Source organism: Stegostoma tigrinum, chromosome 15 (genome assembly GCF_030684315.1).
Source record: "Stegostoma tigrinum isolate sSteTig4 chromosome 15, sSteTig4.hap1, whole genome shotgun sequence".
Lineage (NCBI taxonomy): Eukaryota > Metazoa > Chordata > Chondrichthyes > Orectolobiformes > Stegostomatidae > Stegostoma > Stegostoma tigrinum.
The window spans coordinates 4,380,151-4,401,397 of NC_081368.1; the positions used below are offsets into that span (position 1 = coordinate 4,380,151).

At 41.4% G+C, this 21,247-nt stretch overlaps 1 protein-coding gene across 4 annotated transcripts in view; it reads right to left on the minus strand.

Moving 5' to 3' along the window:
* Positions 1–21,247, minus strand: part of LOC125458903 (mucin-2-like) — a 111,099-nt gene that overhangs the window by 71,067 nt on the left and 18,785 nt on the right. For 3 of the 4 annotated variants that reach the window (XM_048544730.2, XM_048544726.2, XM_048544728.2), the window contains 4 exons: positions 16,380–16,421; positions 8,291–8,332; positions 6,004–6,045; positions 938–979 (listed from right to left, as the gene is read on the minus strand). In XM_048544730.2, coding sequence (XP_048400687.1) covers positions 938–979; positions 6,004–6,045; positions 8,291–8,332; positions 16,380–16,421 — 168 coding nt within the window. The remainder of the gene's footprint in view (positions 1–937; positions 980–6,003; positions 6,046–8,290; positions 8,333–16,379; positions 16,422–21,247) is intronic. The other variant, XM_048544729.2, reaches the window with a different exon arrangement.

Consider the following 21,247-nt stretch of genomic DNA (forward strand, 5'->3'; position numbering starts at 1 on the left):
CTTGTCTGGAATGAGTATAGCTCCAAGAATATTTAATATGCTTCAACAATACTCAATATACTTCCCAGAACCTAGGACAAAACAGTCCATTGAGTGAAACCCCACTCACCAGCTTAAGCTTTAATTCGCTCCATCGCTGGTGCACATTGGTAGCATGGTATACCATTCAGAACTTGCACTGTAGCTGTTCTCCAAGACTGCTTTGACAGTGCCTGCTAAACTGAAGACTTCCCCACTTGGAAAGAGAAGGGCAGCAAGCATTAAGGGTCCCATGGACTCCAAGAAATCTCCACATTACATACCTTTCTGGCTTGGAATGATATTACTATTCTTTCTCTGTGAGTTGTCAAAATCCTTGATTTGTTCCCCTTCCCTGCATAATGGATTCATCTACAGATTTACTGAAGCTTCTCAAAGCCAATGAGAGATTGGCTATAAATTTTGGTGTGACTCACGACACTTGAATGATTGTAACGATAAAATGAACTTTCTCACAAGTAAAACAAGTTTTGCCACTTCTCTGTTATAGCACTGCGTGTTGCACTGGGAGCTGTTACACATGTTACTCATGTTACTCGTTCAGGACAAAATGGATCTCAACAAGAAGAATTAATGATAACAGTATCCTTCACAGCTACTGGAAGTGCCTTAGTTACCCTGCTCTGAGCCCATGGCCTGGTTTCAAGAGGTTGGCAGAATTCAGTACTCAACTCCATCGTAAATTGTAAAAGATGTACTGCTGCTCCTAACTTAGGTAAGAGACATGACCTTATCCTAACATGTCCTCTTGTGTGACCCCTTCTCCCACTCCTCTCCTCTCCCTTTGTGAGCTACTCCTCCTCTTGTCCTCTGCTTCTGTTCCATCTCCCAAATAAATTATCATTATACATTCTAAGCCAGCAACTTAACAAAGCCAACAATATTAGACTGACCGTACCTGATAATGATGATGATGTTGGAGGCTGTATCGCAATCAATTCTGCACAGAAAAATATCTTAGTTAACAAAATCATCTGCTGTTACAACAATCTATTACAAATTTCAAATGTTGGGCTGCATGTTGCCATGGAAGGGCAGGTGATGATGAGGAAGGGAAATGTGACCTGTGCATGTTAAAAAGGCAAACAAAGCCTTAAGTTTCACTGTCCATTCTCTTCCTGGTACCATGCAATTGTGCAATTTTGCTATCAGAGCAAAGGAAGTGGACAATTGCCCAGCCCAGAGGCTAATCAATAACTTAAGTGGCAAACATGCAGTAAGCATGCATCTCTTACTCAATCCTTTTTATTAATGCAACACAATAATTCATTTCCAAGCTATGCCTGCCTCTTTGTAGGTGATGTGGAACAATCCCTCTTCCGTACCTACACTGGCCCTAACCCCCACCTCTTCCTCCATTACATTGATAACTGTATTGGCACCGCCTCGTGCTCCCTCAAGGAGCTCGAACAGTTTAGCCACTTCACAAACACCTTCCACCCCCAACCTCAAGTTCACCTGGACCATCTCCAACACATCCCTCACCTTCCTGAACCTCTCTGTCTCAATCTCAGGCAACCAACTAGAAACTGATATCCATTTCAAGCCCACCGACTCCCACAGCTACCTAGAATACACCTCCTCCCACCCACCTTCCTGCAAAAATGCCATCCCCTATTCCCAATTCATTCCCCTCCGCCGCATCTGCTCCCAGGATGAAGCATTCCACTCCCGTACATCTCAGATGATCTTGTTTTTCAAGGACCGCAACGTCCCTGTGCTCCCCCCCCCCCCCCCCCCCGCAGTGGTTGAGAACACCCTTGACCATGTCTTCCACATTTCCCGCAACTCATCCCTCGCACTCCATCCCCGCAATAACTGCCAAAAGAGAATCCCCCTCATCTTCACATACCACCCCACCAACCTCCGGATCCAATGCATCGTCCTCCAACACTTTTGCCATCTACAATCCGACCCCACCATCAAAGACATTTTTCCCTCCCCACCCTTGTCTGCTTTCCAGAGGGGCAACTCTCTCCGTGACTCCCTTGTCCGCTCCACATTCCCCTCCAACTCCACCACACCTGGTACTTTCCCCTGCAACTGCAGGAAGTGCTACACTTGCCCCCACACCTCCCCCCACACCCCCATCCCAAGCCCCAAGAAGACTTTCCACGTCAAGCAGATGTTCACCTGCACATCTGCCAAAGTGGTATACTGCATCCACTGTACCCTTTGTGGCTTCCTCTACATCGGGGAAACCAAGCGGAGGCTTGGGGACTGCTTTACAGAACACCTCCGCTCGGTTCGCAATAAACAACTGCACCTCCCAGTCGTGAACCATTTCAATTCCCCCTCCCATTCCTCAGACGACATGTCCACCCTGGCCCTCCTGCAATGCCATAACAATGCCACCCGAAGGCTGCAGGAACAGCAACTCATATTCTGCTTGGGAACCCTGCAGCCCAGTGGTATCAATGTGGATTTCACAAGCTTCAAAATCTCCCCTCCCCCAAATGCATCCCAAAACCAGCCCAGCCTGTCTCTGCCTCCCTAACCTGTTCTTCCTCTCACCTATCCCCTCCTCCCACCTCAAGCCGCATCTCCATTTCCTACCTACTAACCTCATCTCCCCCTCTTGAACTGTCCGTCTTCCCCAGACTGACCTATCCCCTCCCTACCTCCCCACCTATACTCACCTTTACTGCCTTCATCCCCACCCCTTTAACTTGTCTGGCTCCTCTCACCCTGTCTTTTCTATCCATCTTTGATCCGCCTCCCACTTTCTCTGTATTTATTTCAGAACCGTCTCCCGCTCCCCCTTTTCTGATGAAGCACCTAGGCCCAAAACGTCAGCTTTTGTGCTCCGAAGATGCTGCTTGGCCTGCTGTGTTCATCCAGCTCCACACTTTTAACTCGGATTCTCCAGCATCTGCAGTTCCCATTATCTCTCATTCATTTTATCTCCTCCTTTAGATGTAAACATTTCTCTAAAGATCAGGATTTCTTGCCCATCTCAAGCTTACGCTGAGCATGTAGTGGTGAACAATCTTCTTCAACCGCTGCAGGCCGTGAGGTGTAGGTACACCCAGAAATAATTTGGCAAAATATTAAATGGTGTCAAGGGGCTCAAGCAAGATTGAAGTTAATAAGAATTAGGAGAAACTCTCCACTCATTGGACCTTTATTTTTTACAAAGGAGGATTGTCATGTTATAAACACAGAAAGTACTGGAAAAACTGAGCAGAACCAATAGCATCTATGGAAAGAAAAACAGAGTCAATGTTTCGAGAGTGAAATTACTTTTCTTCAGTACTCACAGCGTTACCTCTGATCTTCTCGCTCCATAGATGAGTTTCTCCAGCAATTTCTGTTTTTATTTCAGCTTTCCAGCTTCTGCAGTATTTTGCTTTAACTAAAATGGCCATATTGTTGGGGTGCCCAATCATCCCACAAAACTGCTGCAAAGGTTCTTCAGCATTGCACAACGTCTTTAGTTGCCTCATCTATAACACTCCCTCTCTCATAAGGTCAGAAAAGGGGCTGATCGCTGATGATCACACAATTTTTTATATCATGCAACTCTTTAGATATTGATGTAATTTGTGGCAATATGAATGAGAATATGGGTGATATACAAGCTTCGGCTGTGTGGTATATAATGTTTGTGTGATAGGAGTGCCAGGCAATAGCAATAGGAATTTATGAATTAGGAGCAGCAGCAGGTCATTTGGCTGCATGAATCCCTTCTGCCATTCAGTAACCCTTTATCCTTGTTGCTTTTTACTTCCTCAAGTAACTCTAATAAATTCCTAAAGCATAATTTCTCTTTCATAAAGGCATGTAGCCTTTGCCTGATTACTTTGCGGCTTTCTAAGTGCCCTGTTACAGCCTCCTTAATAATAAATTCCAGCGATTCCCCATGACTGTCTTCCTTCTTTCTTGATTCAAACACTCTTATTCACTATTTTCCAAATTAATGTGTTATTTCCAGATGCAAATGAGTTTAGGAAAAATAAAACCAATAAATCTACTATCTTAGCAGGACTTCTTTAAAAACGCTAGAATGATGCCATTCAGGACTGTCAGATTTTGGTCATTACATTTTTCTGAGTTGGCAATTTAGCAAATTCAACAACATTCTGATATATATCTATCTGGTACTGCTACTTCTGTTGCCTTTTTTTTCCCTCAATCAATTCTGCATGGACACAAGAGACATATCTTAGTTTACAAGATCATCTGCAGTTATAATAGTTTATAACAAATTCTAAGTGTTAGGCTGAATGTCACCAGTCCTGGGGAATGAGCTGGGGCGGAGGTGGAAAGAGGGAGAGAGAGAGAGAGAGAGACAGAGACAGAAACAGAGACAGAGGTAACTTCAGGTAGCATCCTGCAAAATGGCAAGAATAGGTGTTGGTTGGATTGTTCATCCTTTTGTCTCTACCATAATGTTTTGCTAACCACAAGGGAGAAGGTGCACCTCCCTTTGGTCAAGTGGTCAAATGGGCTACGAAAGTAGCGAACTGGAAATCTTCGCACCGCTGCAGAAATCTGGAAGCATGAATCTCTGAATGGATCCCTTTTATTTTGCAATTCAATTATTAATTTTAACTCATCCTTGGGAAGTGAGCATTGCTGAAAAGCCCATTTGTTGCCCATCTCTAGCTTCCCCTGAGCAAGTGATGATGAGCTTTCTTCTACAACTACCATAGTCCCCGTGGTATCAATACACTCAGAATAATTTGACAAACTGTTGACTGAATGTGTAATCAAGCAGCAATAGCAACATTTGCTTCTTTTGCACATTACTGTCTTGTTCTTGTGCCTTTTACTAGTGGAAGGGGTTTTTTCCTGTCTACACTATCCAGCCCGCTTGTGATTTTGAAAACCTAATCAGATTTCCTGAGCCTTTTTCATTCCAAGGAGTACAGTCCCAGCTTCTTCAATCCATCCTCATAGCTGAAGTTTCTCATCACTGGAACCATTGCTGGAAATCAGTCCTGCGCTCATTTCAACATGTTCACAACCTTCCTGTAATGTGGAGCCCAAAAATGTACACAGTACTCCAGCTGAGGTGTAACAACTGTCTTTAAAAAAAAGATGTGGAAGTGCCAGTGTTGGACTGGGGTGGGCAAGGTCAGAAGCCACACGACACCAGGTTACAGTCCAACAGGTTTACTTGAAACCACAAGCTTTCGAAACACTGGTCCTTTGTCAGATGAAGAGGAGAGAAGCACACAAGCACAGAATTTAATAGGCAGAGGGATAATTGCAAAATAATTCCAGGTAACTAAGAGTACCAATGGTGTGAGTGGAGTGTCAACAGGTTTAATAACAAGTCTTTGCAGGGGATCAAAAATGTCAAACAGTGTGAGTAAAGTTTCAACAGTTGAATAGCAAGTGAACGGATGACCTATGGTCTGACTAATTAAGGCAGAGAGATAATTACAAAAACTCAAAAATAAAATGGTGCGAGAGACAAACCAAATGGAATAACATGATAGGTATAATAGTCGCATGACGAGGGTCTAACTAAATTAACAAGAAATCCAAAATTGTACAAACTAATTATGGTGGAGAGATAATAACAAATTATCAAGGTGTTGGCATTTCATTCATACTGTTTGATATTTTTCATCACCTGCAAAGACTTGTCATTCAGCCTGTCGACACTCTACTCACAACATTTGTACTATCTTTTGACACTCTTACTTATCTGGAATTATGCTGAAATTACCTCACCGTCTTTGTGCACTTCCCTCCGCGTCACCTGACAAAGATGCAGCATTACAAAAACTTCTGATTTCAAATAAACCAGTTGGATCATAACCTGGTGTCCTATGACTTGTGACTAAAAAAGTAAAATCAATGCATCTGCTATCTCAGGAGGCACATACTTTAAGACACTAGGGTGAAGTCCATCAAGGCCTGTCAGATATTTGTTATTACACATTCCAAATCAAGTTCAAATTCAACTCAAGTTCAAATTCCAAATTCAGAATTGTTGTGCTGGGTATTTACCTGGAATTGCTACTTCTGTTGGCTTCTTTATCTCAATCAATTCTGCAAGGACACAAATGAGAAAAATATCTTGGTTAACAAAGTTATCCACTATTACAGTAATCCACTTCAAATTTCAAATATTAGGTTGAATGTTACCAGCACTCAGGTACCTGATGGGACAGGGTTTAAGCAGAGGGGTGCTGTTAAATGATGAATGAAGATTTAGGCTGACTGTTCATCCTGCTCCTGCCATCATGTTATTTTGACAACAGCAGGGAAGTGGACATCTCTCCTCTCCATTGGCCAAAAGGTTTAATTAAGTTGATCTTCTTATAGTGGCAGGCATGCTGTAAACTTTCATCTCTTACTTGGTCTCTTTCAGCACCACAATCCATTTTAATTCATTTTATCTCATCCTTGGGATATGGGTATTTTTGAAAAGCCAGCATTTTTTTGGCCATTCCAATCACCACTGAGCAGGTGGTGATGAGTGGTCTTCTTCAACGACTGCAGTCCTTGAGATGTATGTACACCAGAATAATTTGACAAGAAAAATCACTGAATGTGGTATCAAGGAACCCCAGCATAATTAAAGTTAATGAGAATCAGGAGAAGTTCTCCCCTTGTTGGATTTATGTATATTACAAAGGAAGGGAGTTGAGCTGCTGCAGCCCAATCATCCCAGGATATTATTCAGACGGTTTTCAATGTCCAACTATCTTGAGCTGGTTCATCAATGATCTCTCCTGTGTCATAAGATCATATGTAGGTTTAATCACTGATGACTGCACAATGTTCAGCACCATTTGCGACTCTTCAGACACTGAAGCAGTCTCTGTCCACATAAATTAAGTTGTAGACAATTTTTAGACTTTGCCAAAGTGGAACATAACACTTATGCCACACATGTGCCATGCAATAACCGAATGAATATTTGAATTGACAGACGCAGACATTCTCACAAACCTGTTCTGCTATTCAGGGAAAATCATGGCTAATTTGAATTAGGCCACAGTTTTCCACCCAAATGATAACCTTTGAAACCCTTGTTCATCAAGAATCTATCTGCCTCTACCTTAAAAATATTCAATAATTTGATCTGCACTGGATTTTGGGAAGAGTTCCAAGGTCTTATGGCACTCCTCCGTTTTAAATGGGACACTGAGACTGGTTTTTAAACCAAAATGCCTAGTCCTAGCCTTTCCCACTAATGAATCAAGTGAGCCTTTTCCAAACTACTTGGAGTGCATTTACATCCTTATTTTAAAAATACGGGACCAAAACTGTTCATAGTAATGTAGATGTGGTCTCACTAAGGCCTGTACAGCTGTAGCAAGATATCCTACTGTTTTCCATTCCTTTGCAAGAAAAGGTCACACTCCATTTACCTTCCTAATCAATGATTGTATCTGCATGCTAACTTATCAAGGTTCCTGCACCAGGACACCTAGGTCCCTCTGTGCCTCTACAATGTCTCTACAGTTACACAAATAATACATTACCTGTGTATTCTTCCTGCCAATGTGGGCAAGTTCATAATTTTTCACATTCAGCACTTGTCAAATGTTTGCCCATTCATGTAGTCCTTCTATCATGATTAAAAATTACTTTCCTACCTACTTTTTATCACCAGCAAATTTAGCAAATATATATTTAATGTCTTCTTCGATGATCAAAATTGTAAATATCTGAAGCCTTATGGTACTCTGCTGGTCAAATTTTGCCATTCAAAAATGACCCAAGTATGCCAATTCTCTATTTCTTGTTAAATACCAACTATTTACCATGCTAATATCCGACATCTTACAGTTTTTATTTTGCATAATAACCTTTGATGTGTCCCCTGGTCACTTGCCTTCTGGAAATCTAAAAACAACACAGCCACTGGTTTCCCTTTATTCACATTGCTTTCTACTTCCTCAAAAGACTCTAATAAATTTCTCAAACCTGACTTCCCTTGTGGAGTCAGCCTGATTGTATTTAGATTTTATAACGTCCCACTATGACCTCCTTAATAACACATTCCAATGTTTTCCCTATGACAGATGGTACATGAACTCATTAATAATTTTCTCCTTTTGCTTTCCTCCTTTCTTGAAAGATGCAGTCTCACTCGCTAATTTCTAATCAAATGGGACCTTATCAGATACAGGAGATACAGAAAATTAAATCCAATACGTCTGCTATTTCTGCAGATACTTCTTTTACAACATGAGTAGGTTCATATGGATCTGCCTGTTTTTAGTCATTACATATTCTAAATTGCCAAATTAGCAAAATCTAAAACATTGTGCTGGATGTTTACCTGGGACTGTTACTTCTGTTGGCTTTTTCAGCTCAATTAATTCTGCATGGACATAAGAAAAATATTTTGATTAACAAAATCATTGGCTATTATAATAATCTACTAAAAATTTCACATGCTGAGCAGGATGTTACAGGTTCTCAGGGTTGGGAAGTGGGGCAAATGGTTGGGCAGCTGTTAGTGTGGACAATGTGGTATCAAATGGTGAACAAAAGTGTGGACTGTCCAAGTTATTTCCACCCCCATGTCATTGCATCAATGGGAATGAAATTTCTATCCTCAAGCCAAATGGACTATTTACAGAGTAAATTAGGGATCTTCACAAATCCTGCAAGTATGAACTTGTCCCCTTCCATCCCTTCCACCCAACCATGAATTTTAACTCAGCCTTGGGATGCTGGAGTTTCTGAAAAGCCCAGTATTTGTTACCCGACCTTCCCTGAGCAGGTGATGATGAGCTGTCTTCTTTAACCACTGCAGTCCCATATAGTGTAGGTACAGCCACAATACTTTGATGAAATACTGGTTGTGGTATCAAAGAGAAAAAGGAAAATTGAGGTTAATGGGAATCAAGAGAAACTCTCTGTCATTGGACTCATATCTAGAACAAAGAAAGTCAGTTGCGTTGCTGGGGCCTTATCATTCCAGGCCATTGTTGCAGAAGGTTTTCAACATTGTGTCCGAAGCCCTACCACCTTCAACTGCTTCTATGCCCCACCGTCAGGTCAGAAGCAGGTTTGTTCTCAAATGATTGCACAATTGTCAGTATCATTCATTGAGGTCTAGCTAGCTGACCTTGTTATAAACACTGCACATTGCTTCATCAATGGCCTTCTGTCTAACTTAAATGAATAATTAGGACGTTTGTTGATATTTCACAGTGATTATATGATTTGTACCTCCTTCAATGCTAAAACAGCCCATATCTAGAAACGTTAGGACAGTGGATAATATTCAAGATTATGCTGAAAAACAGCATGTGGCATTGATGCCACAGAAGTGTCAGATAATAAACATCTATGATAAGGGAGAATGTAATCATCTGCTCCTCAACAGACAATGGCATTACCACTGCTGAATCCACCACTGTCAACATACTGGGCTTTACCATTGACCAGAAACCGAACTGAAGAAACTTAAGAAATATTGAAGCAACAATTGCTCAGTAGCTAATAATGTTAAGGTAAGACTGACCTCTTGACTCCCAAAAGCCTGTCCACTAACAGGGGACTTAATAGGAGTGTAATGGAATATTCCACACTTTCCTGGTTGAGTACAGCTCCACCAACACTCAAGGAACTCAACACCATCCAGGACAACACTTGTTTGGCACTACCTTTAACGTTCACTGACTCCATTTATAGCATCTAGTGGCAGATATAGATGGATGATGTTGGATGATGTAGACAGGCTGGTCAGATGGGCTGAATAATAGCAAATGGAATTTAATCCTGAAAAGTCAGAGTTTCTGCATTTTGGGAGAACTAGCAAGGCAAGGGAATACATTTGAATGTAGGACCTTAAGAAGTGCAGAGGGCCAAAGGGAATTTGGTTTGCATCTCCATATATCCCTGAAGGCAATTGGACAAGACAGCAAGGTAGTTAAGAAGACAGATGGATACTTGCCTTTATTAGTCAAGACATTGAGTACAACAGCATGGAAGTTGTGATGGAATTGTATACAATGTTAGTTAGATCTCAGCTGGAATACTGTGCACAGTCTGGGTGTCAGACCATAGCAAGGATGAGATTGCACAAGAAGGCAAAGATGTGATTGACCAGGGTTTGGGGCTCGGACAATTAAGAGAGATGAGAGAAACTAGGATTGTACTTAAAAGCTCAATTTTAATCTCTCTTGTAGAAAACATGATGACACAATGGAGGCAGCAGCAACTGGCAGCAGGAGTTAGATGTGATTACACATTATCACCTCTAAGGAAAAGATACTGTCACCATAATTAAGGGTGACCTTTCCTGACCCCATGGTCAGTGGCTGAGCTAAGACAATCAAAATGATAGCATATCCCCAGTTTGCATATCCCTCTTTGTCCTCATTCATAAATTAATTCTGATCCTCAAGCTGTAGATCTCTTAGTCGGTCCCTTCCCTCAATACCACCCAATTCTTTTAAAAAATGTTTTCCCTTAATTGAGAACCTTCAAAAAGGCCATCATTTGTTGCACATCTCAAATTGTCTTTCAGCAGATCATGGTAAGTCATCTTCCTCAGCTACGGCAAGCCTGTGGCATAAATATACCCAGAACAATATGACTAAACAATGTGATGTCAAGGAGCCCTCACTAAATTGAATTCAATGTGAATTAGGAGACACTTGGCACTGGGTTAACTCATACCAAGCTCATAGGAAGATGGATGCATTGTTCAAGGTCAATCATCCAGAGCAGGGCCAGGGTAAGAAAACACAGGCCTTGGTGCTTTTTATGTTTCCAGGCCCATCTCTTCACCCCAGTTCATCCTGCTTCTCAGTTATGCAAAGGAAGAAACCACTCACAATGTTTAATTAGTCTGAGCTGAGAGAGTAAGATCAGTCTGCCAACTATGTTTTTTTGTGAAAATGCCGATAGAATTCTATAAAGTGACCTGGGTCAAATGTTAAGATTCTGCTAACTTATACCCTTTTTGTGCACCAGAGGAAATAATTCCTCTGAATCTTAAGTTATAATTATCATATTGAGCTCTGGATAGAAACCACAGGTTGCCTTTAGTTGGGGTAGCTTTTAAAATCAAATTAACAAATGGTTAGACAGCAACAAATGGGGCACTTTACCAGAAACACAACCAAATCATTAATGGTAACATAAAAAGTGAACAGAAACTGACTAAACCAAAATAACATTATCTGGGATGGCACACTCCAGAAACAAGTATTTCATCTTTTATGATTTCTGATGAAGGGTCCAGACCCGAAATGTCAGCTTTCCTGCTCCTCTGATGCTGCCTGGCCTGTGGTGTTCATCCAGTTCTACACCTTGTTATCTCAAGTATTTCATCCCTGTATGATCTCTAATTACTAATCTTTCAGATGATGGCAAAACATAATGACCTATGTGCCAGAGACAGATGCCTGTCATCCTTTCTATGCTGAGTCTAGGTTCTGTTTAATTACCAGTGTTGAGGATGTTACACTGGTGAGCTTTAACAAGAGGTATTTGTCTTACATATAAGGTGCAGTTTGTTGCATGATAGCATTTGGGATGAATTGCACTGGATAGTTAGATATAATTACAAAATCTGTATACAGCCAGATGTGACAAGTCTGTCTCCATTGGGGCCTTTCAACATTAAGTCTTTGATGGCCACAACCTTATATAAAATCCCACTCTATCTTTTCCCCATGGTTAACTTATGTACATTCATGTTTTTTTTAAAATATTACAATTATTTCACCTTCCCCATAACCCAAAACTCTGATTTTACAAATGTATGTTGTCAGAACGTTGTATGATTATCCCAGAATTCTCTTCAAACCTGGGAGATATTACTTGAGGGCTGCTGATCTTGAATCTGCTCCTGATCTTGATTGGCCTCTGGAAAATATTTTATCTCCTTGATGTATTTGGCTGTGGATTTTGTTTGTGTTAAAATTCAGTAATTGGTCTATGATCTTATTTGGAGGACCTTTAATCTCTTGAATCTCCTACACACTGGAAGCCTGCCTGGTCTTTCAAATGTTTGTCTCAATCTAATTTTAGCAACCTTTAATCCCATGAACATCCATCATTGAAGATACCGCAGGATCATGGATTTCTGGACCACGTAATTGATTTTTGATCTGAAGCAGTCTCTTTTCTTGTGTGCCCTGGTTAAAATTAATGACATGTCCAAGATTATAAACATGTTCTATGAAACCCAAAAGACTTGGATCACCACTTTTACTGAGGAATACCTTGGATATTTTTTCTAAAGGAGGGCTCTAATCAAATCTGGTATATTCTCTGATTTATTTATCTCTCTGTATGAGTAAGTATTTAGCTGTTTGCTACCTGAAACCATCTGCGACTTCTGTTCATCTTCATCCACAGTTTTATGTATGAAGCATTCTTTTGGCATGGCTGGGCATGCTAGTACCTGTGAGGCTTTGTTGTTCCACAGGGCTGAAGCTGACTTTATTTGGGTGCTTGGTATATGCTTCAGCACCATCCTGAAGAATGGTCATTGGACTTAAAAAGTTAACTCTGTTTTCTCCCTAGCATCTGTAGTTCTTTGTTATCTTAGTACATGCTGCTTGGCTTACTATCTGTTCTGGCATTTGTGTCTGTACCTTAAGTGAATAGCCTGTTTCTCTCCAGAAATAGGATTTTTCTTTTATACCCAGAATCTAACTAAGAGATTTTCTGGTTTCTGCTTCCATCACATATTTGAATCGTTTTTTAAATCAAAGTCAAACCTTCTTTGATCTCTAACAAATCTGGCAAAAATTCATCAACAATTCTAATAGGAGCTCTGTCTCTTTTGAATTTTTATTTCAACAGTCCATAATCACAGAACTCTATCATTCTTTGCTTTGTTCTTTCATACGATGGGGATATTGTTGTTACCCATCCCTAATTGTTTTTTGAATTGAGTAACTTGTTAGGTCATTTCAGATGATAGTTAAGAGTCAATCACATTGTTGCGGGTCAGCGGTCACATGTAGTCCACATGCTGGTAACGAAGGCAGATTTCCTTCCCTTGTGATTGAGATGAGTTTTTTGCAACATTCGATAATGTTTTCATTGTCACATTTATTGAGACTAGCTTTATGTTCCATGACAAAATGTCATGGCGACATTTGAATCTGTTTTAAGAACATTAGTCTGGATTACAGGTCAAATAATATTACCACTGTATCACCATCTCTCTTAATTTGTAGAGATTAATAATTAAATTGTCAGCTGTTTTCTGTCTTCTGATAAATCTTGCCTTTCCAAGAATTCGCTTGTTCTGTGAAGTACTTTCAAAACCTGTTCTTCAACATGATCTGTACCTTCTTTAATAGTTTTACAATTTCCAACACTATCTGTTATAGAAACAACTTATTACAACAGTGTATTAACTTGTTCAACTTCAGTTATAATGTTTAATAATAATGCAAGAATTTTTTCTCTGAGATCCCCAACCTTGTTTTTGAGTGGCCCATCTCTGATGTTGAAGATTTTTGGAAATATTATTTATTTTCTTTATGTATTTATTTCTTCTTATTCATTTGAAGTTATTTAAATATGTAGCATTTTAATATTGTTAGTATCTGCCGTCTTCAAGCTTGGATTCTTGTATTAGTGCAGTTTAATTTCTGTTGTCTGTTTCTTCTGACTTTTAAACTTTGTAATGTAGAAAGGTTGCAGTACTTCCTTTGCCTTAATTCTGTGCAATGGCTTCAAATGAAACTTTACGTTTACCAAAGATCCTTAGCATCTTCCAAAATCATAACCAATCTACCCAGAAGGACAACTTCCTCTCCATTCAGTCACTATTCTGACTTGGAAATATATTGCTTTTCCTTCAGTAACTCTGGGTAAAAATCCTGGAATTCCCTCCCTATCAGCATTACAGGTCAACCTACAGCACATGGAGTGCAATGATTCAAGAAGGCAACTCAACACCATCTTTCAAGGGGCAACTAAGGACAGGCAACAAACATCGGCCTAGCCAGCAGTGCTCGTGTTCCACAAGTGAAAAAGTTAAAGCAGTAAATTGTATGGTCTTACTTATTTCAAGTTGTAAGTTGTATTAAATAGCAACATTATGTCTCTGCACTGCTTGCTAGGGTTTGACTAACTTTTTTAAAGAAGGCAAATTGCGTCTTCCTGTTTCTGGAGGGTTTTTTTTCACAGTCTTCAGACAAGATAAAGGTTTCCTGCTTCTTCATAGGCAAACTAGATATTTGCAGCTGCAGAGGAGACAGCAACACTGAACTCTGCCGAGTCTTCACCATCCCCCCAGACCTCCCCCTCACTGAGGATGAATGATCAGTCCTCAGTAAGGGGCTCACCTTTGTCCCCCTCCACCCACACATCAACAAGTACCAGTCACGTTTGGATATAGAGCAGTTATTCAGCTGCCTCTGCTTCCATCCCTGCCACCTTTAACTTGTCCGTCTCCTCTCCACCTATCTTCTCCTCTACCCATCTTCAGTCTGCCTCCCCCTCTCTTCCTATTTACTTCAGAACACTCTCCCCCTCCCCCATTTCTGACAAAGGGTCTAGGCCCAAAACATCAGCTTTTGTGCTCCTAAGATGCTGTTTGGCCTACTGTGTTCATCCAACTCCATACCTTGTTATCTCGGATTTTCCTGCCTTTCATGGTCCAAAACACAAACGCAAATCTCCTTGCACAACTTTTTAAATAAACTTGTGTGGTTCCACAGTTAATAAATCTTCCCACTGAAATAGTAATTTAAAGTATGGTTGTCTCAATAGTGTAAAAGTCTTAGTGTTGTTCTCCGCATCTTTTGTTATATTTATTCCTCAAGCCTTTTGAATTTTCCCTTAAGTTGCCAAATATAAATTGTACACCATTTCCAATAGAGTAACCTTCTTATTAATCAATTTTCTGGCCTTACTCCAACTACTATAGCTGGGCCTTATGAAGCCTACTCATGATGTTGGCAACATTCATTTTGCAGGGTAAGTGCTCTCTTTCTTTTTATCTTTCCCAGCCTGATCTCTTAGCTCATTTTATAAAATGGTTCTCCTTTTCATTTTCTTTTCTTCTGTAGTACTCTGCATCTTGCCGTTCAACTACTTTTAATGCTCTTCATAGGCCACACTGTTTTACACTGCATTTGCTACTCGTTCTGGGACCTTGAATGCCGCTTTCACTCTGTTACTGGTTCTATGAAGGATAATGGCTTAGTTTTCATGTTTCAGCTGCTCACTAACAGTCCATGTCTTTTTAACACGATAATATATTTAAAGTGATAAACCTGTTTGTATTCAGGGTCAGGTAGATTCTCTCTTCTGTTGGGGTTTTTTCAGCAAAGACATTGATCACAGTGTCATGTATAAGGACTGGTACTGCTTTTAAACCTCCATTCTAGATGGTCTCAAATTAATCTTCAGGGAAGATATCACACAGCTCTGGAGCAGGTTTCACTTGAACTTGAACCTTCTAGCCAAAATGTAGGGATGCTGGCACCTCTTATTCAGAGCCCTGAGTTCACACTTCTTTTATATGATGTGTCTAAGGGCCTGTCTACTTATCAGTGGTAGCAGATAGAACACTGCTAAATCTTAACAAGGAGAGGCATTTGCCTTAAATATCAAGGTGTAGTTTATTGGATGGTAGCAATAGGTGCAAGCTACAGTGACCAGTTAGTTTTTGTAATTATGCCTATCAAAGGTTAGAGGTGGCACATTTGTCTCCAGTGGGACCTTGTGCTAGGCTACGTAATCTCCACTCAAACACTGTGGACCTTAATGCAATTTCAATTGTATGTATTTCAGAACCACTAGGAAGTGGGGATGGGGGGTCGGTCAGTGAGATGGGAGGAGTGGATAGGTGGGAGAGAAGATGGACAGGTCAAGGAGGTGGGGACGAGAGGGGGGTCTGGTCTTGGGATGAGGTCGGGGTGGGGAGATTTTGAAGCTTGAAACAGACACCAGTGATATCCTAAGGCTTAGATGATCAAGTCCATAACTTATGATTTTGATGTGGCACCTCAGTACAATATTTCCAAATCTTCTGATGGCACAAGATTGCAATTGTGATGAGGAGGATGCAACAAGGGTACAAGGGGGTTTGGACGGGCTAACAAAACTAATCATCACTGCGTACTTTGTGTTCCCTCTCTTTGACCATTGTCTTTCTACTTGTTCTTCCTCCTCTTATCTCCTATCCTCCTTGCATTTAATCTATTCCACCCTCTTACTCCTTCCGCCCTTCACACCTTGCCCAATTGTTCCTTCATCTTCTCATCCTGCCTCACCTGGATACTGCAGTCACCATTATTCTACAAACTAGCTTTCACTATGTATTAACTCAACTGATGTTAAACATTAAACATATGAAACAAACAAATCAAAGTAAGTCAATACAGATTCCGAAACATAAGATTGGCAAAACAAATAACATTCTACTGGATACTTACTTGGTACTGCTTTGTCAGTTGTCTCTTTTACCTCAAAAATTTCTACATGGACAGAAGAAAAATATCTTAGTTAACAAAAACATCAGCTGTTCAATAGTCTATGAGCAATCACAAATATTGGGCTGAAAGTTTCTGGATTCAGGAGCACATGGGGTCAATGTGCTGAAGTCAATGTGCTGCAAGACTACACAGGGATTGTGGGTTAGAGAATTATGGTTTTCTTTCCATCATTACATTTTACATGCAACAGGTGGGGGGTTTGGGCAGTTTCTGGGGGCAGGATGCACTGCCTCTTAAAGATATCTTTTGGCCAATCTTGGATGGCACCCTTGCGGCTGGGACAGTGGACTCCTGCTCTCCCTCAAGACTTACCACCAGAACTCACCCCACAGCTGCTTCATCAATGAGCTTCTAACAGAATATAAGAGATGATGATGTTTGCTGGTGCTGTGCAATGTTCAGTAGCATTTGCTCGCAGATAACTTTTAAAAGTTGTTTGTTTGATTTGGGTGGCATTGGCTGGGTCAACAATGATGGCCTACTCCTAATTTATCTTGAGGAACTGGTGGCAAGTAACCTTCCTGAACTGTTGTATGACTTGAGTCTCGATACACCCAGACTGCTGTTTTGAAAGGAGCTGCAGCATATTGACGCAGCAATGGTGAAGGTTGACAGTTATAGTTCCAAGTCAGAATGACGTGAGACTCAGATGGAAACTTGCAGGTGATGACAGTCCCAAGTATTTGCATTTTGGAAAGGAACATCAGGACAGGACTGACAGACTTAGGTCCCAGGGAGTGTTGCTGAACAGAGAGAACTTGGAGTGCAGGGTCATAGTTCCTTGAAAGTGGATTCACAGGTTGACAGGGTAGTGAAGAAGGTATTCGGAATGTTTGCCTTTACAGGTCAGTACATTGAGTATAGGAGTTGGGAGGTCATGTTCCAGCTGTACAGGATATTGGTTAGGCCACTTTTGGAGTATTACATGCAATTTTTTGCCGCTCTCCTACGGGAAGGATATTGTGAAACCAGAAAGGGTTCAGGAAAGGCTTATGAGGATGTTGTCAGGTTCAGAGGATTTGAGCTACAGGGAAAGGCTGAATAGACTGGGTCTATTTTCCCTGGAGCACTGGTGGCAGAGGTTATAGAGATTTTTAAAATTATGAAGACCATTGATAGGGTGAATAGGCAAGGTCTTTTCCCAAGGTGGTGGAGTCCAAAACTAGAGGCAATAGGAACAAGGCGAGAAGGGAAAGATGTAGAAGGGACCTAATGGGCAACTTTTTCACGTAAGGTGGTGCATGTATGGAATGAGCTGCCAAAGGAAATAGTGGAAGCTGGTACAATTACAACACTTAAAAGGCATCTGGAGGGGTATATGAGTAAGAAGGGTTTAGAGAGATATGGGCCAAATGCTGTCAAATGGGACTAGATTTATGTAAGATATCTGGTCAGCATGGATGAGTTGAACCAAAGGGTCTGTTTCCATGCTGTACTCTATCATGACCCTATCATCCCCCTTTATCATTTGAGATGGTAAGGGTTACAGTGTGAAACGTACTGCTGCTACTAGACGTTGGGGTGGATTGAGTGAATGATAAAGGCAGCAGATGGGGTGCCAATCTGGGTGACTACTTTGTGCGATATGCAGACAAAATTCTTGAGTATTGTGCGATCTGCTCTCATTCAGGTAAATGGATAGTATTTCATCGCAGTTTTCATTTCTGTCTTGTACATGTGGATAGGCTTTGTTGAGTTGGAGCTGGGTTACTTATTGCAGGGTTCCTAGTCTCTGACCCAGCTCTAAATTCCTTTGAGTGTTCCTGATACACTGAACCATGTGTTTCCCAGCAGAGAGGAATACTCCCTCTCCACCCAGCTGAAGAAAGCTGATCCTGAGAATAATCTTAAAATTTGAAACACCAAGCCTGGACAGAAGCTGTATCCTAAATCATACTGTCCCAATCAAATTCCCCCACAGAACCAGGCAATTCATCTCCTTGGAATGAAACAATCCCCACACTTCAGAAATTCAAAACACTGAAATCAGGAATATTTCCCCTATTCAATATTTGGCAATATGAGAAACTATTTCATGCAGAGAAACAAGGGAAACAAAAATATCTCCCACACACCTGCCACCCATTCCACCCACCAAATGTCTCCACTCCTTCTTCAACATTTTCACCTTGCCACTTATACTCCCCGATCCTAATCGGTATCTGCATATCTGAGTCCCATCCCTCTGCACATCCTCCTTCCCCCTTAACTTTTCATCTGGAACTAACGATCTTTTCACTTTCTCATCCTGCCTCACCTGGAGATTGTGCTATCATTGCAACTCTGCAAGTTACTTTTCATCGGTCTTAAAGCGGTTCCACTAAAACATTACATTTTTTAAAGAAAGAATCAAAAGAAGTCAGCATACTTTCCTAATTAACAGATAAGAAAAAAAAATGATATTATGTCAGCTGTTTTCCTGGTCCTGGACTATCTGCTGCCTTTTCTACCTTAAACAATCCTGTAAAAGCATAAGAATAATATCTTGGTGAACAACGTCATCATGATCTATAACAAGTTGCAGATGTTGGGAGTGATGTTTCCAGTGCTTAGAAATGGACACTGGTAGCGTGTAGTGCTGTATTGGGAGATTGGGTTGGGTGTTGTAAAATGGTTGGTTTTGGTGGATTAGGAAATCTGCTAAAACGTTTGAAAGTAGACAGGCAATGGGTCGCACTTAATGAAGGATAAAGTATTCCTGAACAAATATATATTCCACTGAGGCACACAGATACAGCAGGAAAGGTGAATCAACCACTATGGCTAACATAAGAAGTTAAATAAAATGAAGAATTGTGAATGCCTGGAGATCGGAAACAAAAGCAAAAATTGCTGGAGAAATTCAGCAAACCTAGCAGCATCTTTGGAAAGAAAGCAGAGTTAACATTTCGAGTTTGAAGTGTCCTTGGATTTGAAATATTACCGATGCTTTTCTTCCACAGATGTTACCAGACTCGCTGTGCTTCACCACAAATTTCTATTCTTAGAAATGAAGTTAAAGACTAGATTAATCAAAGAACGTTGATTAGAGGATTTCCAGGTAAACGAAGTGATAAATCCACAATTGGGAGAAATTCAGAAATATTAACAGTCCAAGGCACTTGTGAAAATGAAGAATTGGTATTAATAGAGTTATAGATTCATTGTCGAGAAGGAACTTGAACAATTAATTGCATTCAAAGCTGACTGATTAGCTTCAAGAGTGTCAAAGGATACTTTTGCTTCTCTATTCATTCATCGGAGGAGGGCATCACTGGCCAGGCAGCACTTATTGCCCATCCCTAATTGCCAGGGGACAGTTAAGAGTCAACCACATTACTGCAGGTCTGGAGTCACATGTAGGCCAGAACAGGTAAGGATGGCAGTTTCCTTCCCTAAAGGGCATTAGTGAACCAGGTGGGCTTTCCCCAACAATTGGCAATGGATTTATGGTCATCATTAGATCCTTAATTCCAGATATTTTTTGAAATTCAAATTCTACTATCTGCCATGGCAGGATTGGAACCCGGGTCCCCAGAATGTTATCTGCGTCTCTGGATGAGCAGCCCAGCGATAATAGCAACAGGCCATTGTTTCCCCAGTATGGCTTTGGAGTTAGTAGTTATTCTTGAAAGGTCTATGAGTTCTTTTAAGATTCTTGCAGACTGGAAATTGTCAAAAGTAATTCTGCTTTTAAACAAAGAAATGTGAGAGAAAATGGAGACCATTAAGCCACAGCAGTTTAATGTCATCAATAGAAAAAAATGTTGGAAACTGTTAGGTAGATGTCACAACAAGACACTTGCAAAGTAATCAGAGGTAATGGGAACTGCTGGAGAATCCGAGATAACAAAGTGTGGAGCTGGATGAACACAGCAGGCCAAGCAGCACCTTAGGAGCACAAAAGCTGACCTTTCGGGCCTAGACCCTTCATCAGAAAAGGGGGATGGGGAGAGGGTTCTGAAGTAAATGGGGAGAGAGGCGGAGACGGATCGAAGATGGATAGAGGGGAAGACAGGTGGAGAGGAGAATATAGATGGGGAGGTAGGGAGGGGATAGGTCAGTCCGGGGAGGACGGACAGGTCAAGGGTGGGGCGATGAGGTTGGTAGGTAGGAAATGGAGGTGCAACTTGAGGTGGGAGGAGGGGATAGGTGAAAGGAAGAACAGGTTAGGGAGGCGGGGACAAGCTGGGCTGGTTTTGTGATGCAGTGGGAGGCGGGGACGAGCTGGGCTGGTTTTGGGATGCATTAGGGGGAGGTGAGATTTTGAAGCTTGTGAAATCCACATTGATACCATTGGGCAGCAGGGTTGCCAAGCAGAATATGAGTTGCTGTTCCTGCAACCTTTGGGTGGTATCCTTGTGGCACTGCAGGAGGCCCAGGATGGACATGTCGTCTAAGGAATGCGAGAAGGAGTTGAAACTGGGAGGTGCAGTTGTTTATTGCGAACCGAGCGGAGGTGTTCTGCAAAGTGGTCCCCAAGCCTCCGCTTGGTTTCCCCAATGTAGAGGAGGCTACACTGTGTACAGTGGATGCAGAATACCACATTGGCAGATGTGCAGGTGAACATCTGCTTGATGTGGAAAGACATCTTGGGGCCTGGGATGGGGGTGAGGGAGGATGTGTGGGGGCAAGTGCAGCACTTCCTACGGTTGCAGGGGAAGGTGCCGGGTGTGGTGGGGTTGGAGGGGAGTGTGGAGCGGACAAGGGAGTCATGGAGAGAGTGGTCTCTCTGGAAGGCAGACAAGCGTGGGGATGGAAAAATGTCTTTAGTGGTGGGGTCGGATTACAGATGGCGGAAGTGTTGGAGGATGATGCGTTTTCTCCAG